This window comes from Felis catus, chromosome B2 (genome assembly GCF_018350175.1).
Source record: "Felis catus isolate Fca126 chromosome B2, F.catus_Fca126_mat1.0, whole genome shotgun sequence".
Taxonomy (NCBI): Eukaryota; Metazoa; Chordata; class Mammalia; order Carnivora; family Felidae; genus Felis; species Felis catus.
This window is the reverse complement of record NC_058372.1, coordinates 106,887,969-106,910,835: the sequence shown is the minus strand read 5'-3', so window position 1 is coordinate 106,910,835 and position 22,867 is coordinate 106,887,969. Positions and strand designations below refer to the sequence as shown.

At 37.6% G+C, this 22,867-nt stretch overlaps 1 protein-coding gene across 7 annotated transcripts in view; it reads left to right on the top strand.

Annotated features, from left to right (window-relative positions):
- Positions 1-22,867, top strand: part of MCM9 (minichromosome maintenance 9 homologous recombination repair factor) — a 109,777-nt gene that overhangs the window by 1,777 nt on the left and 85,133 nt on the right. For 5 of the 7 annotated variants that reach the window (XM_003986512.6, XM_045057960.1, XM_045057961.1 and 2 more), the window contains exons 2-7: positions 649-967; positions 9,844-10,160; positions 11,596-11,677; positions 16,707-16,907; positions 20,569-20,694; positions 22,120-22,239. In XM_003986512.6, the coding sequence (XP_003986561.3) occupies positions 664-967; positions 9,844-10,160; positions 11,596-11,677; positions 16,707-16,907; positions 20,569-20,694; positions 22,120-22,239 (1,150 nt within the window). In that variant the 5' untranslated portion in view covers positions 649-663. Of the gene's footprint in view, positions 1-648; positions 968-9,843; positions 10,161-11,595; positions 11,678-16,706; positions 16,908-20,568; positions 20,695-22,119; positions 22,240-22,867 lie in introns of those variants that run through there. The other 2 variants (XM_023254296.2, XM_023254297.2) reach the window with 2 other exon arrangements.

The following is a 22,867-nucleotide window of genomic DNA, read 5'->3' as shown; positions in this document are numbered from 1 at the left end:
ACATGCAAAAAAACTCTACCAGAAGTAACTTTAGCCAGAAGACTGCTATTTAAGATATACTTGAAAGCAAATGTATATACAAATTGTGGTTAAAGAAAAGGGAAGGCCTTTTACCATAGAGTTAATAAGAGATAGTTTGGGGAAAAGATACAGGAAAGGCATTGGACCATTTTGGATTTCAGTAATCAGTACCAACATAATTCTTTGGTTAGGTTTAGCTTCACTTTCTCAAAAAATACATTTACTAAGTGACTATAACAAGTAATTCCAATCTAATTAAGATTTTAATTTTTTTTTTTAATTTTTGTTTTTAACCTTTATTTATTTTTGAGACAGAGACAGAGTATGAATGGGGGAGGGTCAGAGAGAGGGAGACACAGAATCTGAAACAGGCTCCAGGCTCTGAGCTGTCAGCACAGAGCCTGACTCAGGGCTCGAACTTACGGACTGCGAGATCACGACCTGAGCCGAAGTCGGACGCTCAACCGACTGAGCCACCCAGGCGCCCCTTAAGATTTTAATTTGAATAATATTTTGAGTTTATAGTGTGACTGAAAGTCAGGATGATTTACAACCAATCGTTTTTGTTTAACTTGTGTTTAAGTCTGCAATACCAAAGGTATGATACGGTCCTTTCTTTTTCTTTAGTCACCTGGATTCAAGATGAATAGTGATCAAGTTGCACTGGTTGGTCAAGTGTTTGAATCCTATATTTCGGAATACCATAAGAATGATATTCTTCTAATCTTGAAGGAAAGAGATGAAGATGCTCATTACCCAGTTGTGGTTAATGCCATGACCCTTTTTGAGACCAACATGGAAATTGGGGAGTATTTCAACACATTCCCCAATGAAGTACTAACAGTTTTTGATAGCGCTCTGCGAAGATCAGCCTTGACAATTCTCCAGTCCCTTTCTCAGCCTGAGGGTGCCTCTATGAAGCAGAATCTTCATGCCAGGATATCAGGTGAATCACTTAAGGATTTTACTGCCATGTTATCCTCTAGGAACATTTTGAGAAATCCCAACACATACTGAATTCAGAGCACTAAGAATTAAATGATATAAGAACATCAGTTGATCTTTATACTTAAAAATATATCTATTGTGTAGTTGATGGTCAGTTTCAGAGCAGAATATTGATTTTATACTGGATATTAGAAGGCTGGGGTACTAGCCATTTCCAATCAAGGGGAAAGAGAATGTGTGGAGACAACAGTATGGTAGTGTGCACATATATACATGTGGATATGTGTGTATAAAATTATAATTCAAAGCAGCCTTACGAGCTTATGTGACTGCTAACAAAAGATTGATAATACAAAGAATTAGAAAAGTAGTAGATTACGTCTAGTGATCTTCAAAACTATTTTAGGAAATTTATTATTTTTATATATCAAGTTTACCACTATATGGCTACCCATTAGGCACTCAGCTTTTGTTCAATGAATGACAGATTAAGTATCTTAATTTTTAAGAATCAGCCCCTGGTGGCAAAGCTGTATCTTTGAATCACTGTAGTCTGTGATTAAGCTGGAGAACACACGTACCATTTGTTTAAAAATAAGTACTTTATAGTACATTTCAGAAAGGTGGGGATTTATAATCAACAAAAATGCTTGCTGTGATTGGAAAGAGATGAGTCAGTATGGTAGAAATCTTTGGAGAAAATAAGATTTCCCCCAAGGAGCATGCATTTGATTTAATTGAAAAAAATAGTATTTTATCTAGAATAAAATTATGAATATTATACATCTTTATGCATCAGCACACTAGATAATCTCTTGGTAGGTTCAAGAACAAATGTTTCCTTATAATAATGTTGCGAAAAGATTGTTAGAAGAGGCTTTAATGTTACTGAAATATATTTAGGAATGGTTTTAGGCTGTCCTTACATTCAGATGTTTTTCCATGCTCAGTTTAAATACCAAAATTTTGTCTGCCTAGGTGGGTGACCCTATTGGTTTCTGATAAATTAGCCTGTTGTTTTTTGTTTTTTTTTTTCTAGTTCTCTGAAAAAGTAAATTGCAAATTATGTTACTACCATGGTAGCATTCCTTCTACAAACGTATCATGTGTAGGCATTTGCTAGTCTCTTGGGAAACCATAATACTATGGTATAGCCCCTCATCTAAAGGAGTTCAAGGCTGTAGAGGAGATAGCTGTATAGTCAAATATTCACCAAATGTGTCTGTATGCTCAAAGATACATGCCTAAGTACATATTAAACATAATTGTAAAGGAGTTTTATGGCAGCTATTATGTGATGCATGCCTCATTTAAGGTGTGTGCAAGATATATTAGTTCATAGAACAGGGAGCGAATTCTCAGAGATTCACTGGAGATTTCAAGAGGAGAAGGTAAGGCAGGGATAGAGGTGTCCCAAGCAGAATGAACCAGGGATGGAAATAGAGTGGTTTTAAGTATATTGCAGCTTCATCTTGGACTCCAGGCAAGGCATTTGATTATGAAAACATAGGTTGCCTCTGTGGTTCAGACTCCTTAGGAACCTAAGACATTTTCCAGTTTGTTTTTCCAGGATATGCATTGCTCTTTATCTTCTGGGATTTTTATTAGCCTACAGTTTACTTGCTATTTCCAGTGGTTTTGATGAAAGGTCTTGTAACACAAAGATAGCATCAAAGTAAATGAGAAGGAAAAAATAGCATTCAGTGTTATTTAAAGTAGTGGTTCCCAAACATTTATGGCAATCGGAATCAACTGTAGGGCTTGTTAAAGCACTGATTGCTAGGCCACACCCACAGAGTTTCTAATTGAGGAGGTCTGGCCTGGGGCCCAATAATTTACATTTCTAACAGATCCCAGGTGATGCTGATGCTACTGTTTGGGGAACTGCAAGCTGAAAACCGGGACCTGAAGTAATTGATATGGACTTCTCTCTTGCACAGAGAGGGACCTATCGCTGTCTATTTCCAAAATTTCTTTTTGTTCTTTCTCACTGAATTCGTCAGAGAATGGTAAAGGTTTTTGTGTTACTTAGTAACACATACAGATACATATGTTATACCTAACATGTATAGTTACTTGGTAACATATATAGTAAGACAGGAAGATGAAAATAAATTGTCATTTCTGTCCAAACACCGTCTCTTAGCACCTTTTTAGCACTAAGATTTTGCTTGTGTATGGTCAGTTTGGCTTAACATCATATTGCCTTTATAAGTTTATTTAAAAATTATAATCTGTAATGAAAAGAATCTGAAGATGAAATATACTCACCTTTATTACCTTTTTCTTAAAATAATAGTTACTTTACTATACAAAATAACCACTTAATCTGCCATATTTTGAACAAATTTGCTCAGAATTTCTAAAAAAAAAAAAGCAAACAGGCACCATAAACATGATTCAGTAAATGTAAACTGCTCTTTTGTTTCCAATGTAAGAACATTAAAGATTACGTATTGCCCGGTATTGTAAAAGTATAGAAGATAATTGAAAGCTAATTTTCTTAGAAAATTTAGTTGTAATCTTTACATAGTTTTTTCTTCAGAGATGTTGTAATTGTGTTAGACATAGCTGTAGGAAATTCACTCATCCTGGCTACACTTGTAGAGGAATACAGAAAAGGTTGGGTTGGCATATGCGGCATGCTTAGAAGTGAGCCCTGCTTCCCTCTAATATTCCCTGTGTAGTATCTCTCCAGTACATCTCCTTATGCTGACTGAAATAAAACCAGTTTGTGTAGACTTATCATGAGGCCTGGGTTATCATTTACAAGGAATGGAAGGTGTCTCTGGATTCTTCCTTTTTACTCTTCCTGACGGAAGATTTCTCTAGACATGAAAGGCATTGTTTATATAATGGTGCATTCATTTGACCATTTTGCTTACATATTCCGTTTGTGTGAGTGTGCCTGTGTTAGCCTGGACTTAGGGAAATTTTCTTGTGGAAGGGAAAACGTGAATGCAGTCTTCATGGCTGAGTGAACTGGGGAGAGTTTGCCAGACCAAGTAAAGTGCCTAAGGAAAGGTACAGAGGTAAGAAGCCCTTGTATGCACCACAAAATTCAAGCGTTTTGTTCTGGACTGGGAGATTTGAGGCCATATATGGTAAAGGTGAGGCAAGAGAGAGAGAGGGAAAGCCCATTCCCCCTTCTCTTCTATTCACTAATTTTCTCCTTATTGAAAAGTGCTTATTAAAGCACTGGGTTGGGCACAGGGGTGTGAAAAGGATCTCAAGAAGTGACTGTCCCCTCCACATATAGAATGGTTAAGAAACAACGCAGAGCAATAGGAGATTAAGACCCTAAATGAGTGGTACAGTCAGTAAGTGATTATGAATGTCACTGTCATGTTGTTACAGCATTTGGAAGAGGTCGTCTTGAATGTGATGTAGGACCAGGGGCCTGAGTAGGACATGCTAGAGGTTAGGACATTACTGTTAAATTAGAGGAGGGGAGGGAAATTTAGTGACTGTTGCCACAGTGTAAGTTCCTTCTGTTCTTAGAGGGAATCGTATGCAAGTCAGTAGAATTATGGGATGGAGGATTTAAGTCAGTTCTTCAGGGTTAAATGTTGAGAAAGATATGGACCCTCTCCAGCAGGTGCAGGTATGTGTATATACATAACATTTTGCCTGAATTTCAAGAAGTTTAGAGCTTTCCTGAAGTCCAGCCATGTCCCCTAATCCGGAACCTTGATTTACGTGAGGTCAGTTAGGATGTTGTAAGTGACCAAGGTAGGGAGGTGGGTAAACCATGTGCTATGAAGTCAGTCACCCGGTCAGGCCAAACCCCCCCGGGGAGCATGGAATCTGTGGGAGTGTGGTAGGGGATGAGAGGGATGACCGTGAATCCTTTTTGGCAGTTATATCTGAATTTTCTCTCTCGGGTTTTGCTCATTTTGTAGAAGGAAAAAGACTTGTCTTTCAACTCTGTGTCCCCCTTCATTCTCCATGCACTCTTCCTTTTCACAAGTAAATGTTCTGACAGAATTCATTCCTTCTTCCGTTCATCCTTTTACTTTCTTTACTTTTACTTCCACCACACAGGAGCCACCCTCACCAGCCTTGCTAGTGACAGTCTCATGGTCAAACTGAGGGTCACTTTTCAGTATTTCTCTTCCTTTATTTCCCTGCTGGGTTTGATACAGTTGACTCCTCCCACCTTATGAAATTCCAGCCTTGGTCCCACTTGGCAGCACCCTCTTGCCCTTTCCTTTCTCTCTGGCTGTGGCTTCTCTCCTTCCTCTTTGGAGCCTCTTCCTTTACCTGAACCGTACGTGCTAGGTTCAGATGTGGCTGTATTCTCCTGGATCCTGCACTCTCATAGGGTGGCCCCTGTTTCTGGACCTGAGCTTCAGCTCCCACCTACGTAGAAACAAATACCACCTCTACATTTTTTCTCAATTTTAGCCAAAATCTGTCTCTCAAGCTCTGTATCCACATATCACCATGCTTATCAGAGGTTTCACACTAGATATTTTCTTGCTAATTCAGTGTATCAAAAAGTGTACTTAGGATTTTTCTCTCCTCTGTCTCCCACTCCAAGTGAAAATGGTATTTCCTTATTTATTCTTTCAGTAGATATTTACTGTTTGATTACTGTGTGCCTTGCAGAATTCCCTGTTAAGGGAACCAGAGAACTGGGAGTCACTCTACATTTCACCTTCTTCCTGATCCCTTATCTCTACATATCTCAAAGTCAACATAGTATCCTTAATATCTCTCCTATCTACCCCCTCCTTCCTAGTCTTGCCATTCATCTTTCTTTCAAGTATATTTTGAACATTTACTGTTTAGAAAGCATGGTGAATAAAATCTACCTCTGTCCTGTTCCTGTGGAATTTATATTCAAGTGTGGAAGCATAATAATTATTTTATTTAAATTGCAATAAGTGGAATGAAAGAGAGGAACAGTGTGTTAAAGCTCATAAAAAAGAAAATTTAACCTGAGGTGGGTTAAGGAAAGATTTTATTTAGAAAAGGATATTTAAGCTGATCTTTTAAGGAGGAAAAATGAAAATATCACGTGTAAGAACTAACATTTGAATAGTGTTTGCTCGGGGCACCTGAGTAACTCAGTGGATTAAGCATCCAACTTTGGCTCAGGTCATGATCTCACAGTTTGTGGGTTTGAGCCCCCTGTAGGGCTCTGTGCTGACAGCTCAGAGCCTACAGCCTCCTTCGGATTCTGTGTCTCCCTCTCTCTGTGCCCCTCCCCTGCTCACACTCTGTCTCTCAAAAATAAATAATAAATAGTGTTTGCTATACGCAAGGTACTGTCCTAAGAAACGTCACACATATGAATTACGTTAGTCTTATGACCCTGTGAGGTAGGTTTTGTTGTTATTGCCATTTTACAGAAGGGAAATCTGAAAGGTTATATAATTTGGGCCAAGATCACACAGCTAGTAGGTAATAGAGCTGTGACTTCAACCCACGTAGTCTGATTCCAGAATCTGTTTTCTCAACTTCTATATTGCTTCTTAGTGTGGACTCTTTTGAGGATCAGAGTTGGGAGGAGAGTGTTGAGGCAAAGGGGACAACACTATATGTGAATGTTTGAGTGCTTAGAGGGCTTGGTATGAGAGGAAAGCCTTGTAGTCCAGTCCAGACTTGGTTCCTTATTCTTAGATCTGTGGAAAGCCATGGAGATTTGGACTTAGGCATTCTTTATTTCTTTCCTGGATTACTGTAGAAGCAATGGAGGGTATGGTGTTTTATTCTTCTATTCTAAGGTGCTATTTACAGTAAGATACTGTCAAATTAAAGATTGCTTTCTAGGAAAAAACTATAATAAAATTACATTTACTTTTGTTTTCAGACCAAAATTTGTTTGTAAGCCAGAAATAGCAAATATCTATCTAAATAACTATGTAAGACTTCATCAGCTACGTGTGATGTTAGCATATGAAATATCCAAAGAGTCTGATAAATTATACTGGGCAGTCTATAGTTTTCCTCGGTATTCTGCAGTTATGAAAGAAATCAGAGTGATACAACACTTCCCATAACTAGTTCTTGTGATCTTAGTTTTCCTTCTGTATCTCTCCTAGAGTTTTAATATACTGATATTAAATATATTGATAGTTTTAATATATTGATAATATAATTTATACTGAGCAGTTTGCATCTGAAGCAGAACTAGAATGAGTAGAAATAGGATGCAAAATGATATCTTTTAGGGGCCATGGAAGAGAGAATGGATACTAAAAAAATCTAAGGAGTTATTAAAATGAGTTTTCTTAATCCATTTTTTCTCTTCTTTTTACCTTGCTCATAATTGTTGGTAGATTTTGTTTACACTTCATGAAGGAAATTGGATTAATAATCCTATTTCCCACTTGAATAACACTATTTTCCTGTCCTCTGTATACTTACATTAGAGAACACTAGTGACTTTTTGCAAACACAGAAATAACATTATTTCAAAAAATATATTTAACCATATGACCCAGCAATTCCACTCCTAGGTATATGCCCAAGAAAATTGAAAACAGATAAACAGAAACTTGCACATTAATGTTTGTAGCAGTATTATAATAGCCCGAAAGTGTAAACAACCCAAATGTTTATCATTTGATGAATGGATAAACAAAATGTGGTATAGCCATACAATGGAATATTTAGCCATAAAAGGTAATGAAGTACAGATACATGTTACAACATAAATGAGTCTTGGAAATACTGTGCTTAAGTGAAAGAAGTGACACGCAAAAGGCCACTTATTTATGATTCCATTTATATGGAATATCCAGAGTAGATTTACCATAGAGACAGCAGCTTAGTGGTTGACAGAGGCTAGGGGTAAGGGAATGGGGAGTGATTGCTAATGGGTACAGGCTTTCTTTTTGAAGTGATAAAAATATTCTAGAACTAGATAGTGGTGATGGTTGTACAACTTTGTGAATATGCTAATAACCACTGAATTATACACTTTAAAAGAGTAAATGTGAGTTTTATTCTTATCTTTATCTCAGTTTTGAAAAAAGTATTCATGTGGGGAGCAAAACAAAAGTCACTGAAAATCTGTAAAGCAGTGTTAAGGGTTGCCATAATATACATTCATTCCAGTTAAGGCCAAATAAGAAGGGAAATCTCCACGTAGTCATTTCTTTCTTAACATTAGGGTATAAACTAAAAAAGGACATGGTACTTCCAAAACGTAAGCGACGTAGACATGAGAACAAGACCTGTTTTAAATGAGAAGCTTTGGTTGTTGGTATGGCTTTTACCTGGTTGTAACTAGAAATATCCGTATGTTCTTGGTAGCTCGACATTTAGCTATACACAGCTGAATTAACAGATGCCTGAAATCAACAATGAGAAATAGCATGCATATTTTTTTTAATGGATAAAATACCTACTTTGATCCAGCTCCAACTTCTCTGTCTATTCCTGCCCATAGAATAGCAAACTTGTCAACTCTGGGGTCAGCCTTGGACAGAAAAAGGAGTTATAGTGGCAAATGTTGGCAATACCTGCCTTGTTTATACAATATACAGTATACATAGAGTCTCAGCCAGCAGCAGAGAAAATTTAAGTCTATAGAGTTGTAACCTGTAACACCAGATTAATGTAACCTGGTGCCTTAAGTGTACATACAGTTCATATAACTCATTGCCTTTTTTTTTGTTGTTGTTAATTTCATACTTCCCAAACTACCTCATTATTATCATCAATTGGCTTTCAGAGTAGATCTGTCAACAGGGAGAAAGTGTGCTGACCATAGAAACCTAAAGCATAATCATAGCTATTACGGTTATTTCTCATGACTCGACAAATCCTATAGATCCATCTTCAGTGTGCACATTTTCCAGATTTCAGAGCTGAATTCTGAAGACCATTGGGCATGAACCAGTGGACCATTGGGCATGAACCAGTGTAACAAATGCTACCTTGGTAAACCTGTTAGAAGGCAGTCTGTTAGAAGGCAGCCTTTGACCATCACAGCTAGCATCTCTCTACTCCAGTGATGTATGGCAGCCAAACATAGAATGGGCCTTTCTGCCTAAGAATTTTCCTTGGCATTTTGAATCTTTTAAGCTGCCTGTTGATTAATGGTGAAAAACACAAGTTTTTTAAAGGATAAACCGATGCTGTAGGTAAACCTTGAGGTAATTCAAGGCTTGGAAACAGATTTGTGTATTAATAAATTCTGAACCTAACTAAAAAAGGCAGTACCCTTCTCACACTGTAGGACTCTGGTCATTATGCTGCCTTCCCCTTATCACTCAGCTTTGTGGTTTACTCGGTCATCTATTGATTTTATGTGTCACAGGTGGTAGTATATTCTTTACTGAATGAGGTTATAATTACATAATGTATTTAGATTCTACTGAGATAGCCCTCTTATGAGAATCAATCCTTTTTTTAAAATCCTGGTTATTATGTCATCTGGATATGTACTTTTATTTTTATTTTTTTATTTTTATTTTTTTAATTTTTTCTTCAACTTTTATTTATTTTTGGGACAGAGAGAGAGAGAGAGCATGAACGGGGGAGGGGCAGAGAGAGAGGGAGACACAGAATCGGAAACAGGCTCCAGGCTCTTAGCCATCAGCCCAGAGCCCGATGCGGGGCTCGAACTCACAGACCGCGAGATCGTGACCTAGCTGAAGTCGGACGCTTAACCGACTGCGCCACCCAGGCGCCCCTGGATATGTACTTTTAAAAAGAGTCCACTGATCATTGTTATTTAAAATGATCTTTTTCTGTTTTCTTAATTGAATTGATCTGATTTTTTTCTGAAGTAAAACTCAAAATTTTTTTTTCTGAAGTTATACCTTCTACTCCAGGAAATATGAGAGGAATATATTCCATAGAGTCAAATCCCAAGACATAAGTTGATGTGGTTTTTTTGTTGTTTTTCTCCATCAGGGTTGCCCGTTTGTCCTGAGCTGGTGAGGGAGCACATCCCTAAAACCAAGGATGTGGGACACTTTTTATCTGTCACTGGGACAGTGATTCGAACAAGTGTGGTGAAGATCCTGGAGTTTGAGCGGGATTACATGTGTAACAAATGCAAGCATGTATTTGTGGTCAAGGCTGACTTTGAGCTGTACTATACCTTCTGCCGGCCATCCTCCTGTCCCAGCTCGGAAAGCTGTGATTCTTCAAAATTCACTTGCCTCTCAGGCTTATCTTCATCTCCAACCAGGTGTAGAGATTATCAGGAAATCAAAATTCAAGAGCAGGTAAATGATCAAAGAAATGAGAGAAATCACAACTTTGAAGAAGGTTTTTTTTTTTTTTTTTTCAGCAGTGGTCAAATTACCAAGAGTGGGGAACACATGAAGGATTACAAATGGGATTTGTGTCATCACACAGTATGGTTGCACATGTACCAGGATATAGTCTTTAGAGACCATGCAGTAATCATCTCTGTATAGAGAGCATTGGCATATGGCACCCAAACATGAGAATGGCCCTTTCTGCTTAAGAATTTTCTTTGGCATTTTGTAGCTTTTAAGCTGCCTGTTGATTAATGGTTAAAACATAAGTTTTTTAAAGGGTAAAACGATGTTGTAGGTAAACCTTGAGGTAATTCAAGGCTTGGAAACAGATTTGTGTGTTAAGGCTAACTAACAAAGGCAGTAGCCTTCTAACACTGTAGGACTCTGGTCATTATGCTGCCTTCCCTTTATCACTCAGCTTTGTGGTTTACTCGGTCATCTATTGATTTTATGTGTCGCAGGTGGTATATTTAACATAATAATTATGTTAAAATTAAGGGAATATTTAAGAAGTTCAAACTAGTTGTATTTAAGGGATAGGAGAAAAATTAAATGGTTTTAAGTGGTTGTTAAACATTGGAGTATTCAGGATTTGAGGTTTAGGCCCAATTTTATTTGCTGTGTCAAATGAGGTATATATACATAGACACTCTTTAATATGGGACAGTGTGCCAGGTTTTCCTTGCCGCTGAAACACAAAGGTATATTCAGTGTCAAGGACTCAAACTCCTGTCTTTCTATATACCATTCTTAACATGTGACGTCTATTAGGGTTCTCTTAATCTAAGATGGTAGTTACAACTCTTTCACCACTGTAGACTAGTCAGACAGCAGGAAAAGGGAGGGACGGGCAACAGCACCAGCCAAGTCTCCATTCAAGTTGACCTCTTTGAAGTCTAAGGCATGTCTACTCATTTCATTGGCCAGAGCTTAGCCATATGACCATATTCCATGTGCAGGGGAGCCTAGGAAATAGTCTTTTTACTGGGTACATGTCCATGTGAAATAAAACCAGAGTTCTGTCACTAAGGAATGATCAAAGGAACAGAGTGATTTGCCCAGGTCTTAGGACTAAAGGTCAGGAAAGAACTGCATGTCTTTTGTAGGTAAATAACTTTGGTATTATGTTTAATAGGTGGAGCATGTATTTATTTTGAGCATTCACAAGGTAGATTATATTTGGAGACATTTTCCATATTGGTGTTTTTATTTTACTCTAGTGAGTTAATAAACAGATAGTAGGTACAATTTTCAAGAAAACTTTATAAATCCCCATCACAATTAAATTGTATGATAATACCAGGGAAATAGAAATAGTAATTCAAGAACTGCTAGGCTTCTGAATACTTACCATGTATTTAAGCATACTTAGTATGTGTCTCCTTTTCCTTGCTAGGTTCAAAGGCTATCTGTTGGAAGTATTCCACGATCTATGAAGGTTATCCTGGAAGATGACCTAGTAGACAGTTGTAAATCTGGTAAGAATTTTTGCTGGCTTTTATAAGAGGTCCTAAAATATTGACTAGGAAAAAGCCATTTTTTATTTCCACCTGAACACTGTGAAGTTCAGTGTGGAGGCTTAATTGCTCACCTTGAGAACAGAAACTGGCATGGAGGTGGGAGGTGATACACAGCAGGAAAAAAGCTATAGCTTGGTCCAGTCCAGCCACTGTTTTATAAATGAAGAATCTGACTTGCCCAAGGTCACATGGAGAGTTAAGTGGCAGAACTAGAACATGAACCCAGATCCACTGACTTTTCGTCCAGGAGTCTCTTCAGCACATTCTTGCTTAACAGTAGCAAATTGTAGTGGCTTTAGTGGATCAGACAGTATGACTCTGTCAGATACTACTGTACTCTTACTGGTATCTAGAAGAAAGGAGGTGATTGTTCCTGTCTCCTCTGTGCTGGTGACACCACAGTAGGAGTCACGTTGATTTTGTCCTCTGAGGGTTCTTGGTGTTTCCGTTGGCCACTTGCCCAAATTGAGAAGGAATTTGAAACCATGCTGAAAGAACTGTGGGTGTTTAGCATGAAGAAGCCTTAGGAAGGACATGACAGCTCACTTTTCGTTAATTGGAAACCTGTCATACAGAAATAGAATTATAGTTAGAGGAGATTACTATTGAGTTTGAGCAGTCTGAAGCTCCAGGAAGGTAGATTTTATCAGACGATGGTTTCTTTTCTCAGTGACAGTCAAGCAGAGGGCGTACAACATCTGTTAGTGACTTAGGCCTCATGATGGCCATTGATCTGGTTGATCTGAAGTGTTCCAGGCAAATCAAAGACAACCTCAGAGCTATTCTGGAAATTGGAGGACTTCACAGGGGTTGTTGCGATGTCATTCTTGGTTATATTTTGATCTTGAGGCTAACCAGACAGCTCCTAAGCTCTTTTTTGCCCCATCTGAAATCATCTTGCCCCTCTTATTCTGCTCAATGGGGAGCCTGGGAAGAATCAAACTTAAACGTATTAGTGGGAGGGCAAGGATTAATACTGGCCCACATGTGTAGAATGGAAGTGTTCTACATTAAAATTTAAAATTACTGTATTTACAAAAAAAAATGGTAGGGAAGAGTTTTATTGGAAAAATTAAGATGTTAGGAGGTTTTGTAAGTCAGTATTGCTCAAGAGAGTAAATATTATTTTCTTTAGTAACCACATTTAAGTATCATGAGATGTTCTTAATAAAATTTGATATGTTTTTTTAAACATGTATTATTCTACATATGTAATGCAAAAAGAAAGAAGGAGAATAAAGGGGATTGTTTTCAGCTGTTAGTAGGGGCTAGGGCTGTAAAATTTACATGGCCCTGTCAGCTAAAGGTAGAGATCTCAGAAGCAGACTGCATTCAAATGTATAATCTAACAGTTTTAATCAAAACCTTTTTCTCTAACCGAAGTAACTGATGTTTTCCGTATTTTGGCACCAGTATCCTTATCTATCCTATTCCCTCACTGTCTCTTCTTCCCAGAACTGACAGGCACTAAAATCTCTAGTATACAGTTTAAAAGTCTTTTGGACTTACAGACTTTCAATCCCAAAAAAAGGTTGTCCTAGTCAGCTTCTCTGAGGCTTCTCCTTCCAGCCCTAGAAAAGGCAGGTGGCAACCTGTCTCCCTAAAAGTCAGCAGCTCTGCTCCCTACACACATTCCTAGGCCTTGACCAGACTTTTGCCTGTGAGAACGACACAAGATTATTCTTTCTCTTTCCTCTTCTTATTCCAAATAACTTAAAAACTGTTGCTTTTACTGTTTGCCTAGCAATTTCCACTTGCTGTTTAACATTTAAGTTACATTGAAAGTGGGCCAAAAAATGGAAATGGTTGGTAAACCTTAGCCTGGTGTCAAAAATTGTTTCTTGATTCACCTCAACATTCCCTGCTTTAAGTATTTCCTGTTCTCGCTCATACCTTAATCTTACTCACCCTTAATCTCAATAGAAAACATATAACACAAGTGTATCCCCTGGACAGAAACAAGCATATCTGACCTCTTATTCCACATCCTTGTTCTCCCCTACCAGACAGATCAAAAGTGCTTCATTTCTGCAAATTCCACCATTTCTCTTTTTCTTTAACCCTAGATATCTCCAGATGCTTCATGTATAAAATATTTACTGAACTGCCATTTCATTAAAATTATAAGGCAAACACTATGGAAATAGAAGAGTTCAGTATCTAGAGTCAAGAATATTTATTGGGGCACCTGGGTGGCCCAGTCGGTTAAGTGTCTGACTCTTGATTTCGGCTCAGGTCATGATCTCACAGTTTGTGAGTTTAAGTCCCGTGTCAGGCTCCATACCTACAAGGCAGAGGAGACTGTTTGGGATATTCTCTCTCCCTCTCTCTCCACGCCCCACCCCAAAATAAATAAATAAATACTTTAAAAACCCTCTTTAAAAAAAAATAAGATGTTTTCATGCAGTTCATCTAAACTGAATTCTTTCTGCCCTGGAAAAACCTGAAGCTATTTTTCTTTCACATGTCACTAACAATAATGGATGGAAGCAGTCTGTCAGCAGCTCTTTTTTCATTTATCCATAGCTACAAATCTCTGTGGGAATGAAAAGATATATGGCATAATCCTTGCCCTTGAGGAATATACAGTCTGGTTGGGAACCCCAGATTGACACATGCAGGGTAATAAAGTTGGAGTTTGTGTCCTGAGAACTGCCAGTGCAGTGGGAGGTCAGACATGGCTGGTTGGGGGCGGCTGCAGTGGGAAATAAGCTGCAGAAGACAGCGGCACAAAGAGCTGGGATTATAGAAAGTAAGAGCTTGAGCCTCCTGACAGTAACACTGTTTGTAATTTTTATTGTGGGAAAACTTAAGTATAATAACAAGGTTTCGTATAATAATAGCTAATGTTTGCCAGTTGAGCACTTCCTGTGTTCTAGATATTGTATGAAGTAATTTATAAACGTTATCTAACTTAATTTTCACTGTTGTTCTGAGATATAAATGTAACTATTCCCATTTTTCTAGGTCAAAATATAGGCTCAGCAAAGTTAGGTAATTTGCCCAAGGACGTAGCCAGTGAGTGGTGGAGCTGGAATTTGAATCCAAATTGGGCAAAATCAGTGCTCTTGGCCGTTCTTCAGTGTTCCACATTTTCCACATTGTCACTGCTTAGTGAAATCAGGTTACTTATGGGTGCGGTATCTAAAAGTTAAGTTCCTTGTTTGACTAATTTAGGAACAACCTAAGCATAATCTATTAAAATGACCACAGTAAAGGACTGTTCCAAGTGCTCATACAAAGTTGCCCCAGTCATTTTCATCTAAAAATTGAGGGCAGACAGTAAATGATCATTTCTTGACTGGGTTTGAAAAACATCCAAGCCGTGGTTTAGGAAGGCTCTTGAAAACGTGTTTTCACCATTTATTATGAAGTTGCCTTTGGCTAGAAATATGCTCTCTATTCTGTAATTGCTGCTACCAGTTCCATGCATTTAGCATTTACAGAACATTTTTCTTCAGAAAATCAAAAGCTCTGCAGATTACACATTACACATTGAAATTTAGAGAGTAAAAGGCATTTTGCATGAGCAAATACCGTATATTTGACACAGGCTTAGATATGAAGACTTGCCAGTTAGTTCAGAGACACTATTTGTTGAGCAAGTTATAAATACCACCAGATTGGTTTGGGGTATGTCCAACATCTTATATTCAACAAGATTTTGAGGACTAGGATTATCTTCTATTCTTCTGGTCCCCTTTTCTCCAGTACCAGAATACTGAATTCCAACCATTCATTCATGTATACCTGTTAATTGATGCATTGAATTGTATGTAATAATCCAGATGTCAGTGTTTGGAGAATGTGCCTATAAACTACCCAAGGCCTCTTAGGAATATCTGTAAAAGTTTAATATTCTTCTCACCAGGAATGGGAGAGTTTCCTCAGGTGGGAAGGAACCAACCAAGAAGGAATAAGCAGGGTTGTATCTTGTGTTTTCATAGTTTAGGGAAAAGGGCTTTGAAGTGTAACAGTAATATCCTCATTTCTTAGTTCGTTCCTCTTGTTTTTTTTAAGTCAGTAAGTAAAATATTAATTAATATGGTAAGTAAAAATTAGTATCTAGGAAATTAAAGCTAGTGTCAGTTATCACAAGATTGTCTCCTTTCCGGACACCAGATTGATGATAGTTTCACCTTGCAGCTGCAGTTCCCACCTGTTCTTTTTTTTTTTTTTTTTTTTTGGGACAGAGAGAGACAGAGCCGGAACAGGGGAGGGGCAGAGAGAGAGAGGGAGACACAGAATCGGAAACAGGCTCCAGGCTCTTAGCCATCAGCCCAGAGCCCGATGCGGGGCTCGAACTCACAGACCGCGAGATCGTGACCTGGCTGAAGTCGGACGCTTAACCGACTGCGCCACCCAGGCGCCCCCCCCACCTGTTCTTTAAATGAGAACTATATGGTTAGGGATTCTGAGAAGATGAACATTTTGCCCAATATAATGATGAATAAATCATCCAGTAAACTGTTTTCCCAGTGAAGGGTAATAATTTGGTGTGATTATTATGTAGCAGATTCACAAAAAGAAAAATGCTCACTTTAGCTTTTAGCTGTGCAGATACAAGTGCCTGTAAAAAAAAAAAAGAAGAAGAAGAAGAAGAAAAGAAAGAAAAAAGTACGAAATCTGTGGTGTTCTTTTGGCTTCAAATTGTTTTCTGGATGAGTGTTTACCACTCTAAACTTGGTAGGAAAGTGGTTTATTTCTTTCTCTTTTTAAAAAATTTTTATTTATATTGAGAGAGAGTGGGGGAAAAGAGAACATCCTAAGCAGGCTTTACGCTCAGCAGGGGCTCAATACAGTGCTAGAACTCAGGACTGTGAGATCGTGACCTAAGCCAAAATCAGAAGTTGGTCGGACGCTTAACCAGCTGAGAGTGGTTAACCCAAGAGTGGTTTATTTCTTATTTCTGGTTGTCATGCAAGTCTGTGCCCAGCAAGCAGTGTGGTACTACTGGACTTTGCTGCTACGTGGTGCTCTTTCCTAGGCGATGACCTCACTATTTATGGAGTCGTAATGCAACGGTGGAAGCCCTTCCAGCAAGATGTACGCTGTGAAGTGGAGATAGTCCTGAAAGCCAATTATGTCCAAGTAAATAATGAGCAGTCTACAGGGATCATCATGGATGAGGAGGTCCAAAAGGAATTTGAAGATTTTTGGGAATCCTATAAGAGTGATCCCTTTGCAGGTTTGTGATTAAGGGTATAAAGCTGATAATTATTAATGGCATTTCATTCAGTAGTTAAATATAAAGTCTGTGGTCAGGAGGCAGCCTTACATGCTGCATAACTCGATGGCTGAATTCAAAGGGTAGTAGCATTCGTCAGTACTTCTAGCTATAATTTCCCTTTGAGCTCTTTTCTTGTGTAGTCTTTTCTATTTAGAGATCTTCCTGGAAAATCAAGGCTGAGTTAATTACAAGAAATTTTCCATTTCTATTCTTTTAGACATCTCTTATACTGCCAGTTTTCTCCCTTTTTCACCAAATACACAGTTCCTCCGTAAGTAGGCAAAACTCACTTTATTATGAACCCTCATCCTAGTAAAGCTTTATTTCTTTTCTGATGTACCTTAGATAATTAAGACAACTTCATGCTATTTTAGCTGAAGATTTTTAAATATGCATTAAGTAGAAAGAGATGATGAGAGATGGAAAGATGCAAAAATAAGCTTTGTCATCATTGTAAACACTTATGACTGTGACGTTAAAATATAATTACATAGACTAAAACATCACACAAGACTTTGGGTTCATAGAGTATTTTTTATTTAAAAATTCCAAAAGTATAAAACACCAATTAAACCTTCAAATGTCTGTTTGCATTCTTCCTTGGAGGCATCTTCTGAGAAAAATAAACTGAAGCCAGTGATAGACTATTTTTAATAAACTTCACCTCAAATCTCATACATATTGATTACTTTATTCTTAAGTCACATACTGGACAGATACCATTTCACAAAATAGAATTCTTATTTGCCTAACTTTAGGCAGTTTGCTTTTGTTTTGTGGGATGATTTTTTTTTTTTTTTTGCTTCTGCATATAGCATGTAATGTAGTGGCTCCTGATCATTCTTTTACCAGATCTGTACAGAAAGAACTTACATTCTGCACATTGTGGCTTTAGGAAGCAAGCCCTATAAGAAGTATTTTTAAATGAATTTTTTTAATTTGAAATGGTTTCTTAGGATCAGGTCCTTAAAAAATCTGTAACTCTTTCTTGGACCACAGTCATTTCTTATTAATCGCAGTGCCACAGCTCAGCTCTTCCTGTAGCAGTGAAGGAAGGGCATCATACAGCGCTCTATAACCAGACCATGAAAAGTGATTTGTGCTGGTGATTAAAAAGAGTCTATTTTAATCAGAAGGTTATGGATATACAATTTATTTACTAGATAAGAGGAAGAAGTAAATATAATGACCTTGTGAGAAACGGAAGACAGAAAATGAGGCAACATTTTTTTTTAGTCTGAATGGATTCTGCTTAGTTTCCTAAGTACCAGTACACTGTATTTTACCATTTCAAAGTGTATGTGTGCTAGTTGAGGGCATGAAGAGAGGGAAGTGTATCCAGAAGGGTGTCTTCATTTTGCTAGTCTAAAGCCAAAGATTCCCTCGGAGGTGGATCTGCTTCATTAAGACCTCATACTGTGGGTATGGTCTAGGAGGAGCTGAAGGCTTTATTCTAGTCTATAGTAACTTCAGGGATCCTCTGAGCCTGGTGCTTAGATGCTGGGTAGAAACCAAGATATAGGGATTGGGGTCTCTGGGGCCCAAGCTGAGGTGACTCCGTTATCTTAGATCTAAGAGGTTCTCTTCATCAGGGTAATGGAGAGCCATGCCACAAGAGTGGGGTAATTGGCTGTAGACACACTATTAACATGGTCTAGAACCAGAAATTTGGGAGGGAGATAGGTTTGTGGGTAGTATTCACTGTAATCAATTTTCTTCCATGATTCAGCCATGGAAGCATCTATTGCCATGATTCAAGGAACTTCAGACAACAAATTTAAGGGAATCCTTTCTTTCCCTTTATTTTTCTCTGGTACTTCAGACCTGCCTTTATAGTATACCTTTTGTGTTAACTACATTGTGAGGAAATCTTGAGATCAGAAATAAGCACAAATAATACAGGTAATATAATAGTTTAACAGTTAAGTGTGTCAGGCGTTGTTTGTTCTGTGTGCTATACACTTGCTGATTCCTTTGATCCTCAACACTTCTATGAGATACCATTATCATCTCCATTTTACAGATAAGGAATAGAAGCAGAGAGGCTAAGAAACTTGCCCAGGTCAGATGGGTAGTAAGTAATAGCACTGGGATGTGAATCCAGGCATTTGACCCCAGAGCCTGTGCTCCTCACCACTGGGATAGGTTTTGCATCAGCACATCGATCACCGAATCCACATTTATTCAGAAGTGGCACTTTAGGTTTTGGTGTAGGAGTCTCCCAGGTCAGTTTGCCTGCTCTGAAACCTACCTGTTGGGGCTATTCCTTCTTTCTTTGTATGTGTAATCTCTAGATTCTGGTCAGAATTTACCTATATGCTATAAGGTCTTGTTTGCTTAGATTTCAAACCTTTCTTCATCTTTTTTCTCTGGGTTTTCTACCTCAGGAAAGGGAGGAATTCCCTCTAGCAGTTAATGAGCCCCCTTCCAGGATTTACTAATTCTGTTTCCTGATCCCCATTTTACTAAAAGGTTTTCTTTCTTCACCATTCCTGCCATCCCAGGTCATATCACCCTACCTCAATTGCCACTGGATCAATTTTGATATGTTACAAAAAGCGGACTTTGTGTATAGGGCCATAAATTGTGGAGGAAGCCTTTCCTCTCCCTTCATGCTTTGGCAGAAAAGCTTCTGGAACTGGAATAATCAGCTAAAGGAGTACTTACACAACTATTTTCCTCGTCAGAAGACCTACCTCTGAAACATGAGTACAAACATGGAAATCCTGAAACATACATATTAGTTTCCAGCCTGTAGACATACAGCGTACCATCACGGTAGTGAATTCCACACAAGACAAGCTGAGGACAAGCTTGTTAGGATGTCATAGGTTCTGAGAGCCCCTGCTGGTTGATTATGCCAGTCATCAAATAACATACCTACTTTACTTATAGGTGGGATAGGCAGATTCTCAGATTTGGTGTTTTGACATTTCTCAAAACAGAAACTCAAACGTGATATTCTTTTATTTAAAGCACATGATCAGGAGAATCCAAGACTTCCGGCTTGAATTGCTAGAATTATAGTTTATAATGATCTTTTAAATACTCTGATACCCTTATTCTAGGTAAAACAGACTTTACCAAACTTTTCAGAGTAAATGCTGAATTGACTTCTAGGGTGGATTGATTTTACTTCTCTTACACCTCTGCAAGAAGCTCCATGAGCCCCAGGTACTTCTTGTATTTAAAGATTACTGGCTCCTACAATCTGACTTCTTGTCTGAGTTCAAGTACCTTCATTTTATTTAGGCAGTGGAGTAGTTTTACTCAAATTACTACACAGAAAGTGTAGTCGTATTTTAAAGGGATAATGTTGGCTTAATAAGGGAGTAAAGGAGATTCCTTTCTGTCCCTTGCAAAGTATGATAAATTCATGGAAACTTAAGCTATGAAAATAAAAAGCAAGGAATGAAAAGCAGACTTTTCATATCACGGCATTAGTAAAAGAAGGCATTTTACAACCAAGTCAAAGTTATTCACTCCTTTTAGGCATTTGGAAATGGTCCTCGTGGATCATTTTAGATGGCAGAGTATGTTCATAGGAAGTTGGAAGGAAAATTTCAGATGGGGTTTCTTGAAAACTGTTGGTAATATCTGATCTTGCTGCCTTTCCTAGGAAGGAATGAAATATTGGCCAGCTTGTGCCCTCAAGTTTTTGGGATGTATCTAGTGAAGCTTGCTGTGGCCATGGTGCTGGCTGGTGGGATTCAAAGGACTGATGCTACAGGAACACGGGTCAGAGGTTAGTACCTACTTAAAACGGAGAAATATTAATACATACAAGGTGAGAAGCTAGAATTTTTCTTTGAATAAAAATTGCTTGTTGAGCTTTATTTTCTAACCATAATCTTTCAACCCTAATGACAGTCAGTTGTCTGACTATCTAATACTTCATCGCCAGTATCTGTATATCAAAAGGTAATTTCTAGAATTCCAAAGACTAAAAGAAATCTTTTAAGTTTTTTTGATGAATATATATTTTTGCTCTAATCTATAAGGGTGCCACAAAATAAAATCTTTACATTTTGATTACTATGTTTTCATTGGATCCCCAGTCTTTCTTCAAGAGGAAAAGATTAGAAATAATGCTTTTTAATATCTCCAAGTCAGTGTCTCTCCATCTGTGACTGTCAGTGTGTTTCTCTCAGACTGCTGCTTTCAATCATCTGCCTGCTGGTTCCCCTTCTGCCGGTAGGTAGCAAATGTGCAGTCTGCCCTGAGGTGCTGCTGGAGGTCACACGTTCAAGCAAAGATTACTCTAAGTATATAATTATGTTCAAATGGCAAAAAGCTCTTTTGCAGCTAACACATTTAACTGACCTGAATCTGGCATAGAGTAGGTGTATTATGGCCCTCACTATAGGCCACATGAGAGTCATAATAACCAAAGACTAAAAGGACATTGTTCATATATAAGGCCATTAATAAGAATTCTAAAACCACATGGTACAATATAGGATAGTATAATAACGCGTGTATGTATTCTATGTTTTGATCACCTACTATTTGCAAGGCACTCTGCTAAATGTGGAGCTTAAATAGGGAGTTTCCTATTAATATATTTAGGAAATACTTGAATATTTCTGAATAAATTTTTTTGATCACTGAGACAGTACATACCACAGGGTAGTCACATATTCATTTATGTTACATTTGAAAATAAGTTACTTTGAGATATTAAAATTTTCATTAAATGAAAACATCTTCACTTAACTGTTGTAATCATAAGTGATACTTATAAAGCACTTATAAAGTCTTGAACACTTAAAAATACTTAAATAAAAATGGAATAAAATACCTGTATGGCTTGTATGGAAAGATTTAATCGAGTAGTTTGTTATTTAAAAATAGATTAAATAAAATCAGCAACTTTAGAAGCCAAAAATGTCTTAAATGTCAAACATACGCCTAAACATCTGGAAATAGCACAAAGTCTATTAATTTAGATATTAAATGTCACATTCAGAAATCACTTAAAGATTGTTATTTTATGATAGTTAACCTAATTTTTAAGGATATCTAGTTAAATCCTTCCTTAAGTGACCTTAAGTATACAGCAAAAACATAATCACGATGGCATTCCAAGTGGACCATTTTCCTTTTGATTAATTATACTTATTCATGGGTCCTTTCATAGAAATTTAAAACTTTATTAACTTTTTTCTAGGTGAATCTCATCTTTTATTGGTTGGGGATCCTGGCACAGGGAAATCTCAATTCCTCAAGTATGCAGCAAAGATTACACCGAGATCTGTGCTCACAACAGGGATTGGATCTACTAGTGCAGGTATTTTACTTGACAATTTCAATTAGTTTAACCTTATTACAGATGCTAACACAGTGGGTTTTTTCTTATGAAAAAGTACCTTAAGTAGGATAAATTTCAAGCTAATTCTTGAGTTACTGCCCAAAATGGAAATATGTAGCAGTACTTTTGTAGCTCTGAGAAGATATTTTAAAAGCTCTACCTTCACTTAAAGTTATTTTCCTAAAATTCATCCCATATACCTTTTTGCATCTGAGTTTTGAAAGATCCTATTTGATTGGGGGGGAAAAAAAAACACAACGTTGAGATAAATGGGAGAAATCTCGCTTTACAAAAGTAGATCAGTGGCATAGAGCTTGAGGCATTTTTGTGCTCTTAGATCTCATGGGGAACAGTAGATCCTACTGAAAATTCTTAGGTAGGAAATTTGTCTTAATATGTGGAAAGCATACTTTCATCATTACAACATGGAGCTTCACTCATGTTATAATGATTCTTCAACAAGTACATACAAAAGTTTTTTCAGATAGAATGTCAAGATTTGATTATAAAGTAACTTTAGGAAAAAATTTTTTAAAATGTTTTGATGCCATTTTGTATTTTATACTGTTTTGATTTAGGAAATAGCTCTCCTGTCCTTCTGTTATAG